The sequence below is a fragment of the Suillus discolor genome, assembly GCF_016758755.1.
Source record: "Suillus discolor strain FC423 chromosome Unknown F5147scaffold_27, whole genome shotgun sequence".
NCBI classification, from domain to species: Eukaryota; Fungi; Basidiomycota; class Agaricomycetes; order Boletales; family Suillaceae; genus Suillus; species Suillus discolor.
This window is the reverse complement of record NW_024541274.1, coordinates 245118-266015: the sequence shown is the minus strand read 5'-3', so window position 1 is coordinate 266015 and position 20898 is coordinate 245118. Positions and strand designations below refer to the sequence as shown.

At 49.2% G+C, this 20898-nt stretch overlaps 8 protein-coding genes across 8 annotated transcripts; 5 read left to right on the top strand and 3 right to left on the bottom strand.

Moving 5' to 3' along the window:
* Positions 1 to 1527: 1527 nt before the first annotated feature.
* Positions 1528 to 2611, top strand: F5147DRAFT_576852 (uncharacterized protein; the record flags this gene model as incomplete). The annotated part of the gene is made up of 6 exons (XM_041431351.1): positions 1528 to 1771; positions 1828 to 1904; positions 1969 to 2063; positions 2118 to 2183; positions 2233 to 2447; positions 2502 to 2611. The coding sequence occupies 6 exons, from the start codon at positions 1528 to 1530 to the stop codon at positions 2609 to 2611; spliced, it is 807 nt and encodes a 268-aa protein (XP_041292894.1).
* A 491-nt stretch (positions 2612 to 3102) lies between these two features.
* On the bottom strand, positions 3103 to 3945 carry F5147DRAFT_576694 (uncharacterized protein; the record flags this gene model as incomplete). The annotated part of the gene is made up of 4 exons (XM_041431342.1): positions 3103 to 3240; positions 3290 to 3389; positions 3422 to 3539; positions 3600 to 3945. 4 exons carry the CDS (start codon positions 3943 to 3945, stop codon positions 3103 to 3105), a joined length of 702 nt encoding a protein of 233 aa, XP_041292893.1.
* A 746-nt stretch (positions 3946 to 4691) lies between these two features.
* On the top strand, positions 4692 to 6854 carry F5147DRAFT_694994 (chromatin remodelling complex Rsc7/Swp82 subunit-domain-containing protein). The gene is made up of 4 exons (XM_041437349.1): positions 4692 to 5443; positions 5511 to 5783; positions 5842 to 6390; positions 6445 to 6854. The coding sequence occupies exons 1-4, from the start codon at positions 4855 to 4857 to the stop codon at positions 6642 to 6644; spliced, it is 1611 nt and encodes a 536-aa protein (XP_041292892.1). The 5' UTR covers positions 4692 to 4854; the 3' UTR covers positions 6645 to 6854.
* A 654-nt stretch (positions 6855 to 7508) lies between these two features.
* Positions 7509 to 10169, top strand: F5147DRAFT_171385 (heterokaryon incompatibility protein-domain-containing protein). Its single transcript, XM_041428385.1, has 5 exons — positions 7509 to 7510; positions 7605 to 7669; positions 7736 to 7800; positions 7863 to 8028; positions 8086 to 10169. The coding sequence occupies exons 4-5, from the start codon at positions 7870 to 7872 to the stop codon at positions 9916 to 9918; spliced, it is 1992 nt and encodes a 663-aa protein (XP_041292891.1). The 5' UTR covers positions 7509 to 7510; positions 7605 to 7669; positions 7736 to 7800; positions 7863 to 7869; the 3' UTR covers positions 9919 to 10169.
* Positions 10170 to 10422: 253 nt separating this feature from the next.
* Positions 10423 to 11905, top strand: F5147DRAFT_694987 (uncharacterized protein). The gene is made up of 3 exons (XM_041437348.1): positions 10423 to 10547; positions 10605 to 11763; positions 11822 to 11905. Exon 2 carries the CDS (start codon positions 10748 to 10750, stop codon positions 11720 to 11722), a length of 975 nt encoding a protein of 324 aa, XP_041292890.1. The 5' UTR covers positions 10423 to 10547; positions 10605 to 10747; the 3' UTR covers positions 11723 to 11763; positions 11822 to 11905.
* Positions 11906 to 12996: 1091 nt separating this feature from the next.
* Positions 12997 to 14174, bottom strand: F5147DRAFT_694985 (uncharacterized protein). The gene is made up of 3 exons (XM_041437347.1): positions 13946 to 14174; positions 13798 to 13882; positions 12997 to 13740 (listed from the first exon to the last, which is right to left on the bottom strand). Exons 1-3 carry the CDS (start codon positions 14100 to 14102, stop codon positions 13170 to 13172), a joined length of 813 nt encoding a protein of 270 aa, XP_041292889.1. The 5' UTR covers positions 14103 to 14174; the 3' UTR covers positions 12997 to 13169.
* Positions 14175 to 16126: 1952 nt separating this feature from the next.
* Positions 16127 to 17773, bottom strand: F5147DRAFT_694978 (uncharacterized protein). The gene is made up of 7 exons (XM_041437346.1): positions 17358 to 17773; positions 17149 to 17301; positions 16962 to 17091; positions 16768 to 16909; positions 16608 to 16708; positions 16344 to 16553; positions 16127 to 16277 (listed from the first exon to the last, which is right to left on the bottom strand). Exons 1-7 carry the CDS (start codon positions 17536 to 17538, stop codon positions 16196 to 16198), a joined length of 999 nt encoding a protein of 332 aa, XP_041292888.1. The 5' UTR covers positions 17539 to 17773; the 3' UTR covers positions 16127 to 16195.
* Positions 17774 to 20742, top strand: F5147DRAFT_694974 (alpha beta-hydrolase). The gene is made up of 9 exons (XM_041437345.1): positions 17774 to 18182; positions 18236 to 18527; positions 18575 to 18718; positions 18772 to 19758; positions 19811 to 19939; positions 19990 to 20075; positions 20129 to 20148; positions 20209 to 20533; positions 20590 to 20742. The coding sequence occupies exons 1-9, from the start codon at positions 18053 to 18055 to the stop codon at positions 20676 to 20678; spliced, it is 2202 nt and encodes a 733-aa protein (XP_041292887.1). The 5' UTR covers positions 17774 to 18052; the 3' UTR covers positions 20679 to 20742.
* The last annotated feature ends 156 nt before the right edge of the window (positions 20743 to 20898 follow it).

Below are 20898 nucleotides of genomic sequence, written 5' to 3'. Positions count from 1 at the left end.
CACGAACTGCGTCATGCCCCCGATGTATACATTCCAACCGTGCATTCACATCTACCTTCTGTAAGGGACGACTATGTACCGTCGCGCCGTCGAACACCTTCAGTGATGGAACGTGACGAAGGATCACGCCATCGATCACCTTCTGCAAGAGATGATGACGGACGGCCGCGCCATTCTGCAAGGGATGATGACAGACGGTCACACCATCGATCACCTTCTGCAAGGGATGATGACGGACGGCCGCGCCATCGATCACCTTCTGCAAGGGATGATGACAGACGGTCACACCATCGATCACCTTCTGTAAGGGATGATGACAGACGGTCACACCATCGATCACCTTCTGCAAGGGATGATGACATACGGTCACACCATCGATCGCCCTCTGCAAGGTATGACGAACCTGACCCATATGGACGTCGCGATGATCCACGATTTCCGGTTGACCCACATGTACATCGCGCTCCTTCGCAAGTTCCGCATGACGAACCTGACCCTCGTGAACAACGCGCCGCTTTGCGAGTTCTGGATGACCAAGATGAACCCCACAGAGGTCACACTACTTCACAAGGTTTGGATGACCCCCACAGACATGACTTCCACGGACGTCACACTGCTCCACAAGTTCTGCGTGACGAAGATGACCTCCATGGACATCATACTGTTTCAGGATTTCCAGATGACGAAGCTAGACATGGCGCCGTTTCACGGGGTCCATCACGCACAGAATCACACGTAGGAAGTATGCCAGCTACTATTCTGGAAGGTGATGGCGGCCGACATCCGAGCGAGATGGTCCATATCCCACCACCAACTGGCCATGTCCCCCCGCCAAGTCATGATCCTCATGTGCACTTTGACCCAACTGGATTTGATGACGCCATTAATCAGCGGCACGAACGACTGGAAGAAGCAGAACGCGAACTCAACCAGGTCGTTCAGGACGCTCATGCAGCTGAAAACCATCGTGAAGAAGAGTTCCGAAACAATGAAGAAGCAAGAGAGCATTTGTTCCTCCAAAACGAAGATCGGCGTGAGGCTGAGGCAAGACAGCGCAGTGACAATCTATTTGCTCAACTAGAAGAGAGGGCGCACAGTGTACCTCCTCTACCAGTCCCTCCTCCATCTGGATCTGATGATAATGCTTCCATCATTGAATCGATTCACGCAGCTTCTCATGAGGCGGCTTCTCGCCATGCTTCTGAGATTTTGGAGACGGTTCGACTTGAGCGCGAGCAGTTTGCTCGCGAGAGAGAGTCTTTTGCATCTGAGAGGGATCAGGAACGTGCTGAATTTGCGGCCGATCGTGCTCGCATGGATGAAGAGCGCGAACGAAGGGTTCAAGACCTGGAAGAGGAGCTCGCACGCGTTCGTGGGGAGCTTGATGGCGAAAGGCAGCTACGACAGACTGAAAATGAAGAACGAGCAGCTGCCAATGAACGTGACGAAGCCATGCGCGCGCAATTGGGCGATATCACACAGTTGGTTTCGGAGCAACGCGATGAGTGTACCAGGAAGAGGGAGCTCATGGATCAGCGGTGGGAAGAAAAGCAGGGCAGGCGTGCTGAGAAAGATGCGCAATTCCATGAACTGAAGGATATGGTCTCCAGGCTCATTCAAGACCGTGAGGCGGATCGAATTCAAGAGGAAGAACGCAGGCTACGGGAGGAGGGTAAGCCGGATATCCAAGTGGTGCTCGATGAACTCACCCGGCAAAATAACGAAATGCGAGAGGCGCTTCGGGCTCTTTCTGAGGGTATGTCTTGGGTGTGTCTTTGAGTAGTGCTTCGCTGATTTCATTCCTTATGGCAGACTGGCGCGCTGAAGGTGAGCGGCGGCATGAAGACACCCTTGAAGCTGTCCGTGCTACTGCCCGGGAGCAAGTTCCGTTCAATGTGCAAGTGGTGAGTGCCTGCGAACCATATATATATATATTCAAAAAATAAGCTCATACGGAACCATTTCTAGTATCTTGACGAATTTAGCAAAGCGCTCGCGACTGAGGTCCGGATGCTCCTTGGAGAAGTTGGCAAGCTTCGCGAAGAACGCCGTAATATCCAACAGTGAGTTCTTGCTTGAATACATTGTTCGTGTGTCTGAACATCCGTCTCTTTCAGTGAACTTGGATACCTGATGATGATGAAAGCTAAATACGGGCCAGGAGGGGAGTTTGATCCTGAGTGGTAAGATGTCTTAACCATTAACTTGAGCCGTTCTCATCTTTTTTGATAGGAAACCGCCGATGCCTGGCCCTGGTGCGCCTGATCCACCGCCACCGCCCGAGGCACCTCCCCCGCCTCCTGATGAACATGGGCCTTCTCGTCCAGCATGGCGCACACTCCGCAACACGAGGCGCTCTCGCAAGCCACGTCCCGACCAGCCACCGCCCCCTGAACCTGGTCCTGCACCTATGAGGCAGCCTGTGCATTCCTGGGTTACCTGGCATCGTGAGTAGTTTCATTGCATCATTTAAGAAGGTAAATTGACGCCATGGATACTAGCAAACCCTGCGCTGGCACCTACGCCGCCGTCGATTGAGCCTAACCTGATTGTACCTGACCAAGGCAGTCCTGGTCTCTTCGGACCTCGCTCGCCACGCAGCTATCGGTAAAGACTCATTGCCTCATCACAAAATAGAGCCCAGGAACCATATTCTACGCATTATATCTTATGACAGTCTTGATGACATCTAACGAGTATATTTTTCCCCTATCTTTATCTTGCTCTTCATTTATCCTCCCCGTATCTACTACTCGCATCTGCTTTGATTTTTTTGTCCATGTTCTGCTCTTGGTTGTGCTGTATATTTTATGATCTCATCGTATAGCTTCTTTGGAGCTGGACTCACGTTCTATCAAATTTGCAAATGGATGCACACTTTTCACTGTCGAACTGCAAGTCATAGGTTTTGGCTGATGAGTCGTGGCTATGCGAAGGAAGATGTAAGTATGAATGTGATACTGGTGCTCAGTGAAAAATGCAAGTAATAAGTACTAGTTGTCCACGATTGACTGGCAATCATCGGGCGAACATGAGGTTTTAAAGCCCCTGCTGCTGAGGGTGCTCCTAGTAATAAGGACGACGGTGCGACCACAGGGGGCGTCACTGGGCTGCTTCTCGGGAGATGGCGCCCTCTAGCACCAACTTCAACTTAGCTGCGAGTCCCTCTGTAAGAAGAGTCGGGCCATCAGAAGTGCAAAGGCGATAAGATGGCATGGACTGGTACGTGTCGGGAAGAATCTTCCAAGGACCTGATGAGTAATACTAAGCAGAACGCATCAAAGCTCACTTTGCTATCCTGCACTAATACAGAGGCGATGATATCATCGGGGTCGCCTATTCTGCCTAGGGCTGGGAGGTTGCGGTTGTCTACGACATTGTTCTTGGTTCTAACCGAACGTAAGCAAAGTGGGAGCGTCACATACCGTGTATATGCATCCAGCCTTGTTGTAATTGCAGTGCAGCGTTGATCCAAATATCGTCCACTTTTTCCTGTAGCCCGGTTTGGATTGCCTCGTGCATGATTACGCGAAACTTGGCTATGCAAACAGTCAGTGGGTATGCGAATCAATAGAAATGATTTACTGCAAAAATCATACGGTTCTCTACGAAATCATTTAACCCGGCTTCTGCGTCTGCTTTTCCTGCAGTCTCTGCGGGCAACCATCCCACGACAGAGCATGAATCGGGAGTCGGTGGTGGTTGAGTGAGGAAGGAAACTGCATAGGCTGAGCCTACCATTGGAAGCGAAACGGGGTGGTAAAAGAGGTCAGGCCGAGATGGGTCCGATATTACTGAATTGGAGGTTGAGTAGCGCGCGAAGAGAGTATGCGTGCGACTGGTTGGAGACGCAACTCGGGAAGCCGTGTGCGCTGAGAGGAGACGGACGAATGTGAAAAGGCTAAAGGACCTTCTACACAGCAGCGAGCTGGATGGTCGTATCATGCACATAGTGAGCCGTGTCGCCGCGTTAGTCGATGCCCGTAGCATGTTAGGCGGTGTCTGCTGAGCCGCGAGGATATAAGCACCAACTTGACGTTCGCGAAGCAGTCATGGCCGGTAATCGCCGATTTTGAATTGCGTCACGTCATCCGCAACCGGACACGACGTAGCCGTGAGACTGTATTGAGTAAGCAGCTGTACAGTACCATCAAGCCCCACCATAGTACCCCACGCTTCCAAGGTGTTCTCCTCAGACACTTCCATCATCAAACAGGTGTGTTACCATCTAGTTTCTATTGTTGCGTGTCGATCTAACCTTTGTGTATCGCCAGGATGAGAGACAAGTGGAAGAAAAAGCGTTCCCGTAGGCTCAGACGCAAACGCAGAAAGATGAGAGCCCGTTCCAGTTCGTATTCATTACATATATTTTCCGTCATCTTCTCACCAGACCAATTTAACAGAGTAAACGACTAAGCAGAGTGAGCCTGTGACGCTAAGGCCTCAACAAAATCTGCGGTGCGCTAACGCCGGGCAGGTCTTGCCCCGTCCCCCTCCGCGCGCTAAATATATTTGGAGTGGGATGGATTCTTCTCAGCTGGACATGCTGCTGGGGGTGCTGCTGGTCGTGAATTGTACTCTTGACAAATGAATCAAATATCGCCTTGTCCCATTCGTTTTGCATGCTCTTGTTGTATATTGTATTGTGGTCACAGTCGAGCATGAATTTTGTGAACCGAAATAGCCCCGACTATAGTTGCTAAGTATACGCGACGCGTCTTGCGAAATTGTATCTCCGAAGTCTCATCCGAACGTTGAACACCGATATACCAACTATCTCCTATCGTCACTAGCCACAGAGTATCCCTGCACCTTTGTCTTCATAAAGACCAAGAACCAATTCTCGAATTGACAATGAGACGTGCCAATACATCTACTTCTACTCCCAAGATCATTCTCAAACCGCGCCTCGCCCAAACGCCAGCTACGCCTTCTGTCGTTGATGAAGATGACGCCGACGACTCTGTTGAAGAAGGCGAACTCCAGACCAAGAGAGAGGATTCAGAGGGCGTGCTTGACGAAGATGAGCCCGGCGATGAGGAACCCGATGAAGGTGCAGTCGAGGGTGAAGGAGATGAAGGCGAAGGCAGCGGAGCGGAGGAGGTTGAGCCTGAGGGTGTGGAGCCACGACCGTTCCCTCGCCCACGGGGACGCCCGCGTGGAAGAGGGCGAGGTGCAGCCCCCACTGGTCCCGGTCGTGGGCGAGGACGTGGGAGAGGGCGGGGGCGGGGACGAGGGCGGGGTCGTGGGTCTTTGACTATTCGACTGCCAAAGCGCGACGGCGAAGATGCTGACGACGCTGAAGCCGAGGAAGGGGAGCAAGATGGTCGACCATTCATGCGGGTAGGAGGAAAGGTATACTTTATTGACGGCGATGAGTTTGTCACAGACCCGGACGAGAAAGGTGACGAGAAGGTTGATGCTGATGGCAATCTTCTCGGAGGTGTGTGCTACCTTTCTACCTGGTTAGTCTTTTGACCTTGTTAAAACCTGCGTCGTGGACGGTCCAGGTCGTAAGTTCAAATGCCATACCTTCGTGCTACCCCAGCGGCACCCAAGTCGGCAGTATATGCTCGCTATCGATGCCGCGCGTGCGTCAGGGTTTCGTGATTCTCTATATTTCTTCCGGCGCAATCCGCTCGCGCTCAAGCTCTCCGCTACGCAGCCTGAAAAGGAGTTCCTCATCTCCGCAGGGAAGCTCGGTGCACACTTGAAAACGCGCAGCGTCACCCTCGTCACCGCACGCAGTGCATATAAACTCCATGGTGCTAAGATGATTCTGGGTACGCTCTTATTCTCATACAACGAAACCCATACAAAATTTGTTATCTTTGACTATAGATGGCCGCTGGGTCACAGACGACTACTACGAATCGAAATCTCTCGCCGAGATCACAGAAAAAGGACTTAAGCCAGGCGACCTGGTCGGCGAGCTTCCCGACCCATTGGGTGCCTCATCTCAAACCGCGCCTTCAGGCCAGCAGCCCGCCACCTCTACATCATCAGGTATATATAGAGCGGGAGGACCTACAACCATTTTCGGGAGCACTGGTTGGGGACCGTTTAGTGATGGACCACACAGCGCAGTGCGCAAATCGATCCTCACACGGGAGGGGCTCACGGAAGAGAACTGGATGTCGGAGGCTGCGAGGCGTGTCGGAGATGCTGGTGAGGAATGGGCGCGGATGAGAAGGGAGGCAAGGGTTGCGTGTGGTGGGATCCTTGGGGACGGACTTGACAAGGGGAAGGGGAAGGAAGTGCAAGTGACTGAAGCAGAGGAGAAGCGAGGGGCGACTGAGGAGCTGGAGGGCGCGGAGAGGAAGAGAGCGAGAGTTGAAGAATCACAATATCCTCTTGGCGTGTATGAGCCACACACAGGACTGGTCCATTGTTTGTATATCTCTATTGCTGTTTTTCCCCATGTTTTTATTTTATTTTCTCTAGATCGTGCAGACACGCAACCTACCCGCTGTCGCTGGGAACAAGTTGGACAGCGGAAGATGCTTCGGGGAACGAAGGCAGGGAACGGCGCTTGGGCGCTTGCATGGGTCGATACACATATCCAACTGCCCACGCCGGAAGAGGCAAATCCATATGCACGAACGAGAGCAGAGATTTTGGAGGCAGTGGGTGAGATGTGTTAGGAGAACAATGATCGATCAAATCTTGTCTCCATTGTTTGCACAATGCAAAAGGTCATGCGGCGTCACCTGATGAAGTTCAGTTATATCCAGGGGTCCGTATTTTACCAAGCTTGGATTGATTGTGTAACGAAGACAAGGTGGCTACGCATGTAGGGCCATTATCTATCCTTACTCAAGGCTTGAAAGCTTAAGCTTAACTCAGATACTCGATACTATTGGGAGTGTCTGATAGGGAATTTGTGAACCTCAAGTCTACCATCATGCATATGGCTCGTCCTAGTAACAAATCTGACTCGTTGCCTCCAATTCACTCATGGCCAAGTAGTCTCTGGTTGCTAACTGTTGAGTCTCCCCAGGGTGCTTTACGTTAATTGCGGTGGTTACACATGACTTTATATTCTGATACAACGAAAACCTTTTCAGCATATAGGACGATATTAATTTTGCGACTCAGTCGGAGTCAGTCCTCTGATGCGCCGCTTCGCCACTTTATTTATACCAAGGTTGGTAACCCTCGACTTGAACGAATCTAACGGTAGCCGCCACTGCCAACTACACATGTGGGTGGCATGACTCATGTCAGGTTCAGGGACGAAAGACTCTGTGTTGTGCCGTGCCTGGACTCTGTTGGCACCTACTTATTTTGGGTCGTTATCCTTTTCGAACATCATGGTATGTACGTACTTATTGACGAAATTCTCGCAATGCTACTAACACAACCGTGATCCGGTGTCTCAACAAATGCTTGCAAAAATTCCATGCCGTTGTCTTCAAGTTCGACGGCATCGGTACATCAATCAAGGAAAGTTAAGTAGGTCAGATCTACGGTGCTGAATTGAACATATTCTTTCCCCTACTAGTACTAGGTGCACACTCACGCTCGTCCGTCTTATGACCATGCTGACCTCCGTTTCAAACCGCTTTCATAATGATGGTAACAATTTCTGGATGTTGCCGTAGCTCAACGAAAATAAGCACAACACCCAGACCTGCATCGCCTTTGGAGTGAGCGCCGTGAGCTTCAAGTTAGTATTGATTATTTTTTTTACCTCACGTCAATGATAGACGCTGAGAATGTTCTTTATAATCAGTGGCGACCCTTTTCATTGTTCCACCCCTTCCTGCGTGCCCTTCGCCCAATATCATCCGTCTGGTGGTGAGTTTCCCCTTTGACTGCACAATTCTAAGTCAATGGTTTGGAATTAACCATACGACAAGGCGAACAATGCGACTGCTACATACCAAGAACCTAAAGTTAGAAACACCCACGGGTGTGCGACCTTATGCCATCTTATCTCACCGATGGCTCGCAGACCATGAAGAAATATCTTTTCAAGACTTGCAACACACGCAAGTTTCTCCTAGCGAAGGCTCTAATCATGCCGTATGTCATTTCGTTCGAGCTTCTGCTTGCTGACATTTACCATCAATTCACTTCAAGGAACCCATTTTCCCTTCCAACGTTCAAGGCAAACAGGGCTTCGTGAAATTCAAAAGAGCGTGCGAGCATGCCTTCCGAGCTCGTCTCGACTATATCTGGATTGACACTTGCTGCATTGACAAAACCAGCAGTGCCGAGTTATCGGAAGCGATCAATTCCATGTATGCATGGTATAGGGACTCCGCTGTGTGCTACGTTTACTTGCACGATGTCGGTAGCTATGAGGACCCCCAATTCGGTTTCGAAAACGCTGAGTGGTTCCAAAGAGGATGGACCTTACAAGAGCTAATCGCTCCAGATAATGTATATTTCTTCAACAAGTACTGGACGAGAATCGGGAGCAAGGCGACCTTTGCATCTATCCTGAATGAAATCACTCACATCCGCCAAGATATTCTGCTGGGTAACCATCACCAATGCGAATCCAGTATCGCGGAGAAGATGTCATGGGCTGCAGGACGAAAGACGCAGAGAATAGAAGACAGAGCTTATTCTCTGATGGGGTTATTTGGTATCCACATGCCCATCATTTACGGAGAAGGAGACAAAGCTTTCAAGCGCCTGCAGCTCGAGATCATGAAATCATCGGATGACCAAACCATTTTCGCCTGGCACGATTCACTGGCACATCCACATTCTGTCAGAAATCGCGGATTGTTGGCATCTGCACCTGACGTTTTCATGCGGGCTTCTCCGGTCGTCGCCATCGATCATTCCGATTTTATCAACATTCTTCCAGGAAGTCGCAGCCCCTTTCGCGAACTACCGCGCGGTTATTCCATTTTGAATGACGGCATTCACATCACTCTTCCTATGAAGCAAGTCGCAGATGGGTGGCTTGCCGTCCTGAGATGCAAAAAGCAAGGTCAGAAGCTTCCGTACGGGATCTACTTGAAAGAAAGATCTGGTTCCGATGATTTTCTACGGACTTCGCCCACCAAGCTTATACAACTCGAGTCCAGGGATCTCCAAGGCCTTGCTCCGCGTACAATACGTATTGCGGTCGACCATCACATACTACCAACTACTAAACGCCGACAATTTTTCACTTTTCAGTCTATAGGTCCTGTTTGGGAGTACTGCAGTTACATATGCCCTAAGCCGGGAGGCCATGGTGTGGGTCAGGGGAGTGGCTATCAAGATCTTTATCCCGACACTCGGATTGAGCTTTCAAATAATATGCAGTGTGGCTGCGTTTACTCACAGGGCCCGAGTGGCGAAGTAACGGTCCTTCTCATTGGGATCGAACATCACCGTCCTTGGGTACATCTCCTTGCATATCCTGACCTTCACCGATACGTCGACACTTCGCGACTTCGCCGTCGAAACATCTACGACGCCCCTCTTATGACTTCCCCTACTTCCTTGCAATCAGACAACCAAGCCGGTTTCATTTCTCCTCCTGCGCTATCTTCCCCTACTTCCTCCCAATCTAGCAGCCAAGCCAATCTCATTTCTCCTCCTGCGCGACCTTCCCCTACTTCCCCCCAATCTAATCCTAATTTTCCTTCTGCGTCTTCTCGTTCACTATCTCTCTCCTGTACTTCCACCGGGACCCACAATCCCAGATTTCCAAAGAGGAACTCCACCGCCCCTTATGCTGCGCAGCTGCGCGGTGGTGGCGCTGGGTGTCCTGTGTGTGCTATCATTCAAGCCTACTCTATCAATATGGATGACATCAAGACTCGCAGGGTTGATTTCGTGAATGAGATGATGCCAGACAAGGTGATTGAAATTGATATTCGAAAGGGACAAGTTTGCGTCTCTGAGGCAACGCTTGATGTTGACTATGTTATAACGATAGCTGTATCTGTCCCCGAGTCAGAATTTTGATTAGTGCTGAATTTTATCTAGAGTACAAGTAATACGTATACTGATACCCCCGGGTATCAACGCACGAAATTCCAGTACTTACACTAACGAGATTTGTACGGTATTGACATAGCCCATGTGCCTCGATTATAAAGGATTCCGTTATTTTAAACAGCAAGAGTGGTTCCTGTGGGCCAGTACCATTGGTCGGGCCTAAAAACAGATCACAGCCTTGACCAAGGAACCACAGGACCCTCGATATCAGTGGCTCTTTAACGTCAAAGCCTTGTGTAGGTCCCGAGGAAGTGCCACACTGACTCGATCGAGGCAGACCCCACTAGTTCATGAGCCTCGGCGCCCGGGTATTTGGGGGTCCCCGAGGCTGAAGTTTCGTGCACCTGGTACCCCATCTCAAACCGGTGCTGAGTGTCCATATATATGATGGTCGCTCAGGGTCCTCCTGGCCATACAAGAAACACATAAAAGCAAGAACACTGGCCGTTTCCCTTCCTACAAGAATATCATGCCCCTTCAATCGCCTCCCATTTTCTTCACTAGCGCCTCTGATTCCTCTCGATTATCATGGTCACATTTTAACCTGGATAGCGCGTCCGCAGTGTCCATTTTTTTCGGAGGCAAAGCAGCCGTATCTGCATTTGCATTACAACCGCTGTATGGTCGTATATGGCATGGGTGGTACAACGCACCTGGATGCCATGCAATTGTGTGGGAGTTGGTTAGAACATTGTTGCAGGGTCCCTTCTCATCGTATTCAGAGAGACTCGCGCTTTCCCTGGGCCTAGATGGCAAGGAAGGACCGAAATACATTGCATCGCGGTCAGGAACGGTCATGCAGCACACTCGCCATCTCGCCTACGTGCTTAGCAGCTGGAGGGGCCAGGAGTGCAAGCCAGTGGTCGTGGGTCAGAGGATCAGCCCGACGCCGATGCAATTGATGATCGTGGACTTCAAGAAGAAGGTGCTGACGGGAAATGACACGCTACCCCCAAGAAGCTCTCGCCACTCTTTATTGCCCATGATCGCCAGCGCCGCTAGCATCGCAGCTTGCGCCATTTGTGCTAGTGTTGAGGATTGGTTATCCTTCAAGATGATTCTGCTTGGGATAATCTCCTCTGGAATCACTTCTTCCATCATGTCCACTGGGAATATAACCCTTGAACGGCTCAAACCGGCACATGGAGTTCCACGCGGAGACGGCATGCTACTATCGGATACTCGTATCGTAATATTGAGGGGCAACGAGGAGGATGTTAACGCTGTGACCAAGGGGAAACTGCGACTGGAGCTCAAAGGAGGGGGTTACACCGTCCTTCTCTGCGCGTTCATAGCGATGTTGCAAGTTACCCTACAGCTCGCCTTCATGCCTTTCGGATCGCTACCAGGACAACTCATGTTCCTGTTATCACTACTAGTGTCTGGGGCATGCAACCTATATCTCTCAGCAAAGGAAGATGAAGTGCAATCAAGTGCCCTCATCACCCTACTGAATACTCCGGAGGTGAAAACGTACCAAGCCAGTTCTAGAGCAACCGCTGCCGTTCTGGCATGCTTAGCGCTCTGTTGGGAGTCTAGCACACCACCTACGCAAGTCCTCCAGGAGATTGTCCCCATCAAACCAAAAGCGTGGAAGGCCTGGTCTGAGTTTGTCGTGGAGAATATCAGGGAGAAGAGGACTCAATTCGTGTGGGGGGAGAACGAGTCAACGGACTGTCTAGATGAACGAGAAAATAAGCTTCTACTCGAGCTCATCGATGACGCTCATGCAGCGCACGACCAGTATATTAAGGATCACACTATCACATAGCCGCTATACCGGTATCTGCGCCATGTACATAATGCTTAAATCTGCACAAAGCAAATCTTATTAATTTACAAACAAATATGCAAAATTTCTCGTTCAGACCTTCTGCTCGTGCGCATACACTGGTTTCTTCCGCCGGGCTTGTGGGTCTGATGGTTGTGTATGTTCGAAGAGAATAAAAACGTGCTTATCATAGGAACAAAAGGTTATGTAATACGCGTAGAGTGTTTGAAACGACGGCTTGTTTCCAACCTCCTTGTGCGCAGACCCGCCTGTAATCTTGGAACAATTCAAGCCAATGGTCACTCAATACTGCGAGTCGTCGTGCCAGCCTGGCAAAATGTGTGAAGAGCCATCGCGGAGGCATCCTCAGTCTATCATGATGCCAGTGTGCAGCACGCCAGAGTTCCTTCACTGCTAATGATCTCGTCAGATTTCAGACATAAGAGTGAGTCGATCAGCACGTCCTTTCATCTCTGTACGTGCGAGGCTGTAGCCACTGAATTACTTGCACTTTCAAACGAAAGACTGCAGGTGCCATGAGAACTTCAAGTTTGAAAGCAGTCATCTCGGCACTGACGGGGATGACATCTGACATCTGAAAACAGGAGCACCTACTTGACATCTACATGAATTTTCAAAAGGTGCAACTGCGTCTCTGATGAAATCAATTTTCGGTGCGCTCTCACGAATCAGCAGCAACATCTGAGTGTCTTTCTTTGGTATCCAACCCTTTCACTTCGTATCTCTTCCAGTCTTGCGAGAATCGCATCGGAGATGTTCCAAGAAGGACGGGCCCGTTGTCGCACTGGTATGTCCGTGAAATGCAGGAGTAAAAAACTCGTGCTGTTTGTTATGGTTGCACTTGCAATACACGACGCGTTTGAGCTTACATTGTAGGGAAAGACGAGTAGACACGAACAATATCTGCCATGCTGCCACGTCGATACGACTCCCCACCGAAATGAAAAACCCAAATCTAGGCGTTCTGTGCACAGTGGGTACCAAGGATAGGATGGAGCGCAGATATGACACAACACTAGCACTTCTCGGCCCAACTAGCAAAAGATTATGTCCCAGGCTTGTGCGACGGCTGTAGTACAGGAATCTTCCTCACTCCTGTGCACCTCTTCTCATCTTTGATGATCTTTCCTTTGGGGGTATGAGGATATGCCAGTGGAGCACTGGAGCAGGACACTCAGTGTTCCAAAAACCAGTCACGATAAGCTTCAAGTCAAGTGTTCCCTGCAGTCGAACTTCACGTGCAACGATTATTTGTCAAGTTGAGCTCGTTGATGACGCTCATGAAGTACGACCAGTATATTAGAATTCACAATACATTTATTACATTGTTGTACCTGCGCCATGTCCATATGCCCCTTACCTTTCACAAAGCAACGCAAAGGTTGCTTTCTGTCGGTCTTCAATATTTTAATAGTATTGCCCGTTCTTAATTTGACGTTCCTGTTGTGACTTCATACAGACCATCCCCGGGACGCCATCCAAGCACCTCACTCCAGAACTCCAAGATTGGCTGCCATTCCTCCCTTAAGCTTGCGCGTGGCATACCCTCACCCGCACGCTCCACATCCTTTACTCGAGAGAAACCCTTCCTGAATGCAACTAGCGCCTCATTCTTGAGCTCACGTGGGCGGCGAAACACAAGAACAGGCGTCTCGCATGGTTTCGAGAGCGTTGGGTATGAGAGCAGCGGGCCAGAAATGGTGACGAGCGAACCAAAAGGCCGCATGGGGGTCTCTTTGTTGGTCATACGCGACTGTGATGAAAGTTCTAGCTCGCGACGCCACCATTGCAGACATGCTTCGGCTGCAACACTTCCGCCTTGCGCGAATCCGAACAAGTGTATGCGATGTGGAGGCCATCCACATTCACCCATTAGATGGCCGAAGATATGCTGCAGAAGATTGAGTGCAGGGCTGGGGTCTGGTCGTTCGATGAGGTCACCGAGCTGGTCGAAGGAAGGATACCACTGAAAAGCCTGTTCGTACAGGAAGGGGACACTAGTACATTGTCAAGCTCGATAAACATACGATCGAAATGTTTGAACAGACACGTACAGATCGGGTGCGCGGAGCGCGAGGGTGGCTGTTTGCGGGAGCTTGAGTGATCTCCCAAGGCGCGCAAAGGGGACATTGGTGTCACCTGTTCATCGATGACTCGGTTCGGATTAGTTGCCCTAGTCAAGTGGTTCGACGCCACGCTCACCAAGCCCGTGGAGGAGAATAAGGAGGTTCTCGTCCGTTCCGTCGTCACTAGGGGAGTAGGAGAATTGCGTGGGGATGGCAGAGGCCTGTGGAACAGGTTTTACGCGCAGAGAAGTGACGGATGCCTCTGCGAGGACGTGGATGTCTGGGGAATTCATTCAAGAAGAGTTTCTTCTGATTGTTACTCTGAACCACTAGTACTGTCACTTATCAATATCTATCTTATCTGATCTTGACACGTGCTAATCTACTGCATGAAAGTGCCTCCGGTCCATCAGACGAGCTCACGCCCGTTGTGCCTTCGGCACAAATCGAAGGAGCGCTACGCGCTCCTTCAGGGGAGGAAAATGAGTGTTGTTCCTTCGTCACAGGAAGCCAAGGAGGGCGTAGCCCTCCTTTGGCTTCCTGGCCTCAGGCTGCATCCTAATAAATTGTGCATTTTGAATAATTTTGAAAATACATTTATGAGCAGTTCAAAAAAAACTAAAAGTACAATCTACCACCACATAAAGTACATAGTACATAGTAAGATCAGTCAGTTCTACATTCTTTGAGCAGGATTCTGACAAAATTACAAAATATATAACAGTATCATTGAATGTATTTATTTTCCCATCTTTGCCTGTCGGAAAAAAGTTCCCAGGGTTTTAAGGCCTTGCAAGACATTTTATAATGCTCTATTTGGAGGGTGTCCTTATAAGGGCTTTTAAACAGGTAAGATAATATTTTAATGCCCATTAAAAGGCACTTATAAGGGCCCTTTTGATGACCTTATGTTGAGTTTTGCCTCGCTGTGCCTCAGAACGGCCCGTTAAAATGCCTTGTAAGGCCCTCTTAAGGTGCTGAGCTGAACTTGTAATCCAGCAGTATTACAATGGTACCTAACTTTTTTCCAACACCTACCCATTGTTACGTCGACTTGAGGTCGGCGTGTGCGAACTAGGATAGGTCTTCTCAGCGACGAGTCGAGTGACTCTACTGAAGCTGAGCGTGGTCTGACTCTGACGGAATGTCAAAGGTTCCTCCGGCGATCTCGGTAAGACGGCGCTCGTCGAGATGCAGGGCTAGCGGATACGTGCAGAGTTGTACGGGGACGACTCTGAAGTGCGGTCTCACACAAGGAAGCTTGTTTAGAGCTAAGATGAGCAAGTTCTTGGTAGAACCTAGTAGATTAAAGTGAAGTTCAATCTACAACAATGTGCCTACTTATACATAAGGTATGTAGGTGTTCAAGCTCAGTCTGTAATCTATAGTATATCGTATATCTAAGATAACCAGACATGAGGTTAGATAAAGTACATGAGGCTTAACCTCTGATCATACATGCGGCGCCAAGGGCAGCTGCGCATAGGTACAGGAGACGCCAAGCGCTCCGGGTCTTTATACATGAGGCGCCTAGGGCGCTCCGGATCTTCATGAAGCGACATGCTGTATACATGCGCTGATCTAGGGTGTCCATGAGGCGTACAGCCTCCATGGAACAGGTACAAGGCCGTCTAGGCCAGGGGCGGGGTCATAGCATCAGGCGGGGTCATAGCGCCATGAGGCGGGGTCATAGCGGTCCAGACCGCTGTCTTTCTAGGCGCAGGCGGCGCACCGCCGCGCGGGGAGTCTAGCAGAGCGGGGGCAGGTGTAGGGAGAGCTGGGGCTCTAGTAGGTGTTACAGATCCCTGTAACACCCATCTCCCAATTGTCTCCTACATCCTCCTGTCTCCTGTCTCCTGTCTCCTGTCTCCTGTCTCCTGTCTCCCGTCTCCCGTCTCCCGTCTCCCCATTTTCCCATTCCCCCATTTTCCCATTTTCCTGTCTCCAATTTTCAAGTCTCTACATTGTCTTTTGCTCCCTTTTTGATTTTTCACAACTGTTTTCTGTCGTTTTTTCCTGATCTCTTTTATCTCCTTCACCACATATTTGTTGTTCCATTTTAAGTTTTATTATTTACTGTATGTATGTACCATAAACAATTACAGGAAGGAAAACACTTGAATTTTGTAAATGTAGTACTTGTAGTGTGCTACTCTAATGGGCAACGGAAATCGAGTCGGCGCTCGAAAACACGTGACAAAGCCACGCGAGTTTCCAAAAAGAGGTTTAAGCGAGCTAAGCGCTCCCATGTGGCCTTTAGCGAAATACGCGAAAGCCACGCGAGCACCCGTGCGTTTCCGAAACGGTCGTACTTTACTTCTTAGATAAAAACAAGTTCCTCGTTATTACTGTGGGAGCCTACATGAATCATATGGCTACAATGTGTTTAGAACGACACCATCACCGGTTTTTGTGGCTCTTCCCATTTGAATTTGAATGGACCACTTGGCGACGAGCCGTTGCATTCACTTGTGAAGGTTCCACAGAAGCAGATTAGACCCAGTAGTCAGCAATTCATATACATATCAACATACTTTTCAGATGCAAGTGCAGCCTCAGGAGACAAAATCGTAGGGTAGTGCTGCTTTAACATTCTTTCGTGGAGTTTGGTCAGGATGTCAGCCCCATGCGGGAGGCCAGCGCTAGCAATCCTTTGAATAAGCATCGGAAAGTCCTTCACGATAGTGGGAGTAACAATGTTCTGGAATAAGATCTCGATTTCCATCTCAAGAATGGCAGGAAACCTTCAAAAGACATGTTAACATCCCGATGGTAGCACGCATGCGTGACTGACTAACCTGGATGTTAGAGACGAAGAAAGTTCCCGTAGGACGTTGTGCTCCGTTAGACTAGAGCGTATCGCAGCAAGCGCTTTTGCCTGCAATTTATCGTGTTTGATCTAGTACAATCCCCAGTATGAGTCCACATAGAGAATATCAAAGGTTACACGAGACACACCTTACATGCTAGGCGATACATAGACTTCGGTGAGCATGGTGGGGCCCCGCCGAGGCTGTGATGTCTTGCTGACTTGCTTTGCGATCGCAAAGGTGCGAAAACAATCTCGTCAGTATACAGATAGTCTAATAAAGCCCGCCAGCTATGCAAAATTAATGAGTAACAGAACCTAGTGCGAGGCTAGTGAGCCGCACGTATTGAATGCCGTATCCATTACCAATACTCTGCGGGTTGGAATGATACGTTGCGCCCCTTTGGTAGTAGAGTCCTTGATTGATGCGGTTCGAGATACTCGTTCCGCAGAGACTTCCGCACACCTTTCATCTTCAAAACATCAAGTTAAGGTGGGTATACTGTGCCAGGATGGGTGGAGCCACTCACTGTCTTGTACATCTTCGTCAGTCTCTTCCTCCTCTTCATCGAGGTCACTATCGGATGCATAGCCATATTCATCGAGAGAGATCCCTCCCTCACAGGTGTGATAGTCTTGAAATTCGACCACAGCAGAATCATTGAACGGATTTTCGGAATGTACTGGAAGTGTCTCCTGAACTTTACTGAGTTGGTAACATAATTCTGAAACGGCTTACAGCTACTGAAGTACTCTGAACCGGTGGTGAGGGCTTCGTCATCGGCAAACAATGCTTGAAGGTTGGTAACGTTGCCCTCGCGCTTCGATCGAACGGAGAATAGGTAAAATTGGGTATCAATAAGTTCCCCGATAAGCGACTTCCTCAGCAGAGCATTAATCCTCGCCTGGTTGCCCGACATTGTAGAGGAACAGTACAAGCTCGAAGGGAAATGGTCACCAGGAGATAGAATTCTCAAGAGACTTCGATAATATTGAGGATGCCGTATTTAGGTGTCCAGCGTAATACTTGTGATGAAAAACAGGTGAACCGAACAACGGTCGGACCGAGAGTGTCGTGTTATATGCAAATGATGAAGGACAAAAGGGAAGGACTGAGAAATGAATGGAACTTCTGTGCATACATAGCAGGACAAAGGATGAAAGACAAGTTCTGCATTTGGGCGTTGCAAGGTGTTGAAATCTAAATTAAGAATTTCCGACGGGACGTTCGACAAAACCTTTGTTGCGCGAGACTATCAAGTCCTATGACCCACCATGGCACCTCGTGATATAGCTGTTATCATCACAGGCGCCCTGTGTATCACTGATTGTGTCAATATGAACACATGGTCGTTGACTATACTTATATCCTTTCAATGATATAAGTACAAGTGATCTATCCCCACAATCAGCAGAACCACGCTTACAATCAAGATGGCCACACCTATCGACTATGGCAATTTGGAGTTTACTAGACCCGCCAAGCAGATCAAGGCCGTCAACTTGCCAGCGGTGCCGCAGCGCATTTTCGATGGTATGAAGCAGTATGAAGATGCTGCTCGAGGTGTGTGGTTGTTAAATTCTTGAAAGTGCACTGTGATATATCTGGTTCGCAAGGCTTTAGTACCTCAGGCTTTGAGCAGACAACCAAGGATGCCAATGGCAAAGAAGTTCCAGGAGGCATCATTGTTGCGCACAGACCTGCAGACGCCCAAGTCACTCAGCTGTATCGCATGCCAACAGATCCTTCCAGTACCGAGCTGAACCGGCTCACGTACTTTGATATTGGTTCTGGCAGGACGATATCGGCGTTCCGCGGAATTCTGGAGGATGACTGGCGAGGTGTACGCAGGCGTGGAGGAGCCATCATGGTGATGGATCTCAACGGAAATGAACATTTTCAGCTATGGCACGTAGCCACGTACAGCTCAAGATCCTATCTGACTAAAATCGCAGGCGTTACTGGGAGGATTCTCTTGCTGACCAAGTTCTTCCGAAAGTACAAGGAGAACTAGATAACGCGCCTGGTCTGGGACGCATCGAGAGACTGACTCACGATGACTATAGATACGGCTCAATTGTTATATCTCAGGCAAATAAGTATGTCTGTCTTCGTTCATTCAGTTCATATCTGATCGAATTTCGCGGGACAGCTTTATGGCCTTTGCGTCGAACAAGGAAAACAACAAGGACACCCTAGTATATGTTACCAGGCTCATAGATTCCAATACGGGCGCAAAGGCAGACGCCTCTCCATTCACTCTGCCCTCACGTTTAGTCGCACCAAGCACTGGGGAAGGGACGACCATGTACAGCCCGCGGAGCTTTTCCCTTGACGACAAGTATTTGTTGATCACAAGACAATATGGCTCGAGTTACAATGCCCTCTATGTTGTCGACATCTCTGGAGAACAGGCATTACCTCCTAAGCTAATCGAGTTCCCAGGAGCGACAGAGAAACCAGAAGATACTGCGTTCGGCGATGTTGCATTCTCCCACAACGTTAATCTACCCCACTTGATCTACTGCACCACAAATGGCTATGGTGATTTTACCTCGATCGTCGCTTACGATCTTGACACGGCATCGGTCACCCACATCACTACTTCGGGTGCCGCAATTCAAGCCATACGACCAATTTTATGGGAAATAGAGGACCTCAAAGTTACTAGCGACAATATTGTATTTACCGTCAATGTCGAGGGATGGACATCCCTCTTTTTTATGCCTCTATCTGGGTCTTACAAGAACACGGTGATCGAGGTGAAGGTTACCTGGGAAAGGGGTTGGCTCACCTTCCAAACGAATGATCTCAATGACAAGCCGTACGAATTAACGCTGCATCTCACATCATACCACTCCAGAGGGCGTATCACTTACTTGGATCTTCTACCATTGTTGAACAATGTCAAGAAAGATGAAAATGGTAACGCCTACGTGGTCGCTTCTGTCTTACCATATGCACAGGCAGCGCCACCTGCAGTGGCACATGAAGTTCCGCCTACGCTCATCAGATATAAGAGCTTCGATGACTTGGAAGTCCCTGCTATCTATTACCACCCGGTCGGTCAATCTGTGACTCCGGTCATCATCCACATTCATGGTGGCCCGGAATCTCAGGCTACTGCCAATTACCGCACGTTGGTCATGATTTTTACTTATCGCAAATTGTAGGCTGACAGACTTCCACAGACCTACGCATAGTTACCTGTTGAACGAGCTGAAAATTGCTGTTATCTACCCTAATGTGCGCGGAAGTTCAGGATATGGCAAGAAGTACATGGCCGCGGATGATGTGTTGAAACGCGAAGATTCTGTCAAGTACAGTACATATACACCTTTTCGGTGACAGATGACTCATGTTTGCTCAGGGATATTGGAGCGTTACTTGACCACATCGCATCCAACATGCAAAATGAATTGGATTCATCCCGCATTGCTGTAGCAGGCGGATCCTGTGAGTAGCCTTTTCGTGATTCGTACCAAAAAATTAACCCTCACCGTTTGAAGATGGTGGATATATGTCCTTGGTACGATATCTCTCTCTTCTTAACAGGCACCTCGTTCTCACGTCTAGGCACTGCATGTAGGCGACTCTGACACATTACTCCTCAAAGCTCGTCTGCGGCATTGAAAACTTTGGAATCGTGCACTGGCCTTCGTTCCTGGAGAATACTGCGGATGTCCGGCGAGCAGCACGCAGACGCGAGTATGGCGATGAGACCATCCCTGAAATCAGAGAGTTCCTGGACAGGATCTCGCCGATCAACAACACTTCGAAGATCACGGTACCCCTCCTGATCACCCATGGCGAGAATGATAGTCGAGTGACTGTACACGAAGCTGTTAGCATGTACAAAACTGTGTCGAAGAATGTGCATACCGAGCTCGTCATCTGCGAGATGGAGGGGCATGGTATGTCTTTTCGTATATGTCGTGTGACGATACTAATTGGTGATGGTCTTTTGTAGGATACAAACAGAAGAGTGTGATCGAGTTTACTAATGCTGCTGATATCTTATTCTTGGAAAGATACCTCCTTGCTCAGTCAAATTTGTAACGCTCGAATACTTGCATGTTCTATGTTCTAACATACCAATAAGGAAGATATCATTAGTTGTACGAACAAGACTTAAGAATGACTTCGCAGACGACGAAACTGAGGAGTTGTACCTTTACAGGCTCGACCAGGTTTGCGACCAAAGATACTGGGTGAGCAGTCTAGGACTGATTGCGACCGTGAAGACCGAGAAGTAGGTGAGCTACATGATATCCCTGAG

Bases quoted from the DNA above. Each gene is read 5' to 3' on its own strand.
- F5147DRAFT_694985 (XM_041437347.1), bottom strand. From the start codon at position 14,102: ATGAATTCCCCAGACATCCACGTCCTCGCAGAGGCATCCGTCACTTCT. The intron at 13,883-13,945 runs GTGAGCGTGGCG...ATCGATGAACAG, and splicing joins TATTCTCCTCCACGGGCTTG to GTGACACCAATGTCCCCTTT. The intron at 13,741-13,797 runs GTACGTGTCTGT...ACAATGTACTAG, and splicing joins GCGCTCCGCGCACCCGATCT to TGTCCCCTTCCTGTACGAAC.
- F5147DRAFT_694987 (XM_041437348.1), top strand. From the start codon at position 10,748: ATGCAGCACACTCGCCATCTCGCCTACGTGCTTAGCAGCTGGAGGGGC.
- F5147DRAFT_694978 (XM_041437346.1), bottom strand. From the start codon at position 17,538: ATGTCGGGCAACCAGGCGAGGATTAATGCTCTGCTGAGGAAGTCGCTT. The intron at 16,910-16,961 runs GTGCGGCTCACT...AATTTTGCATAG, and splicing joins ATGGATACGGCATTCAATAC to CTGGCGGGCTTTATTAGACT. The intron at 16,278-16,343 runs GTATGTTGATAT...AACCTTCACAAG, and splicing joins GCTGCACTTGCATCTGAAAA to TGAATGCAACGGCTCGTCGC.
- F5147DRAFT_694974 (XM_041437345.1), top strand. From the start codon at position 18,053: ATGGCCACACCTATCGACTATGGCAATTTGGAGTTTACTAGACCCGCC. The intron at 18,183-18,235 runs GTGTGTGGTTGT...CTGGTTCGCAAG, and splicing joins GTATGAAGATGCTGCTCGAG to GCTTTAGTACCTCAGGCTTT. The intron at 20,076-20,128 runs GTGAGTAGCCTT...CACCGTTTGAAG, and splicing joins TGCTGTAGCAGGCGGATCCT to ATGGTGGATATATGTCCTTG.
- F5147DRAFT_694994 (XM_041437349.1), top strand. From the start codon at position 4,855: ATGAGACGTGCCAATACATCTACTTCTACTCCCAAGATCATTCTCAAA. The intron at 5,444-5,510 runs GTGTGTGCTACC...TGGACGGTCCAG, and splicing joins TGATGGCAATCTTCTCGGAG to GTCGTAAGTTCAAATGCCAT. The intron at 6,391-6,444 runs GTTTGTATATCT...TATTTTCTCTAG, and splicing joins ACACACAGGACTGGTCCATT to ATCGTGCAGACACGCAACCT.
- F5147DRAFT_171385 (XM_041428385.1), top strand. From the start codon at position 7,870: ATGCGACTGCTACATACCAAGAACCTAAAGTTAGAAACACCCACGGGT. The intron at 8,029-8,085 runs GTATGTCATTTC...ATTCACTTCAAG, and splicing joins GCGAAGGCTCTAATCATGCC to GAACCCATTTTCCCTTCCAA.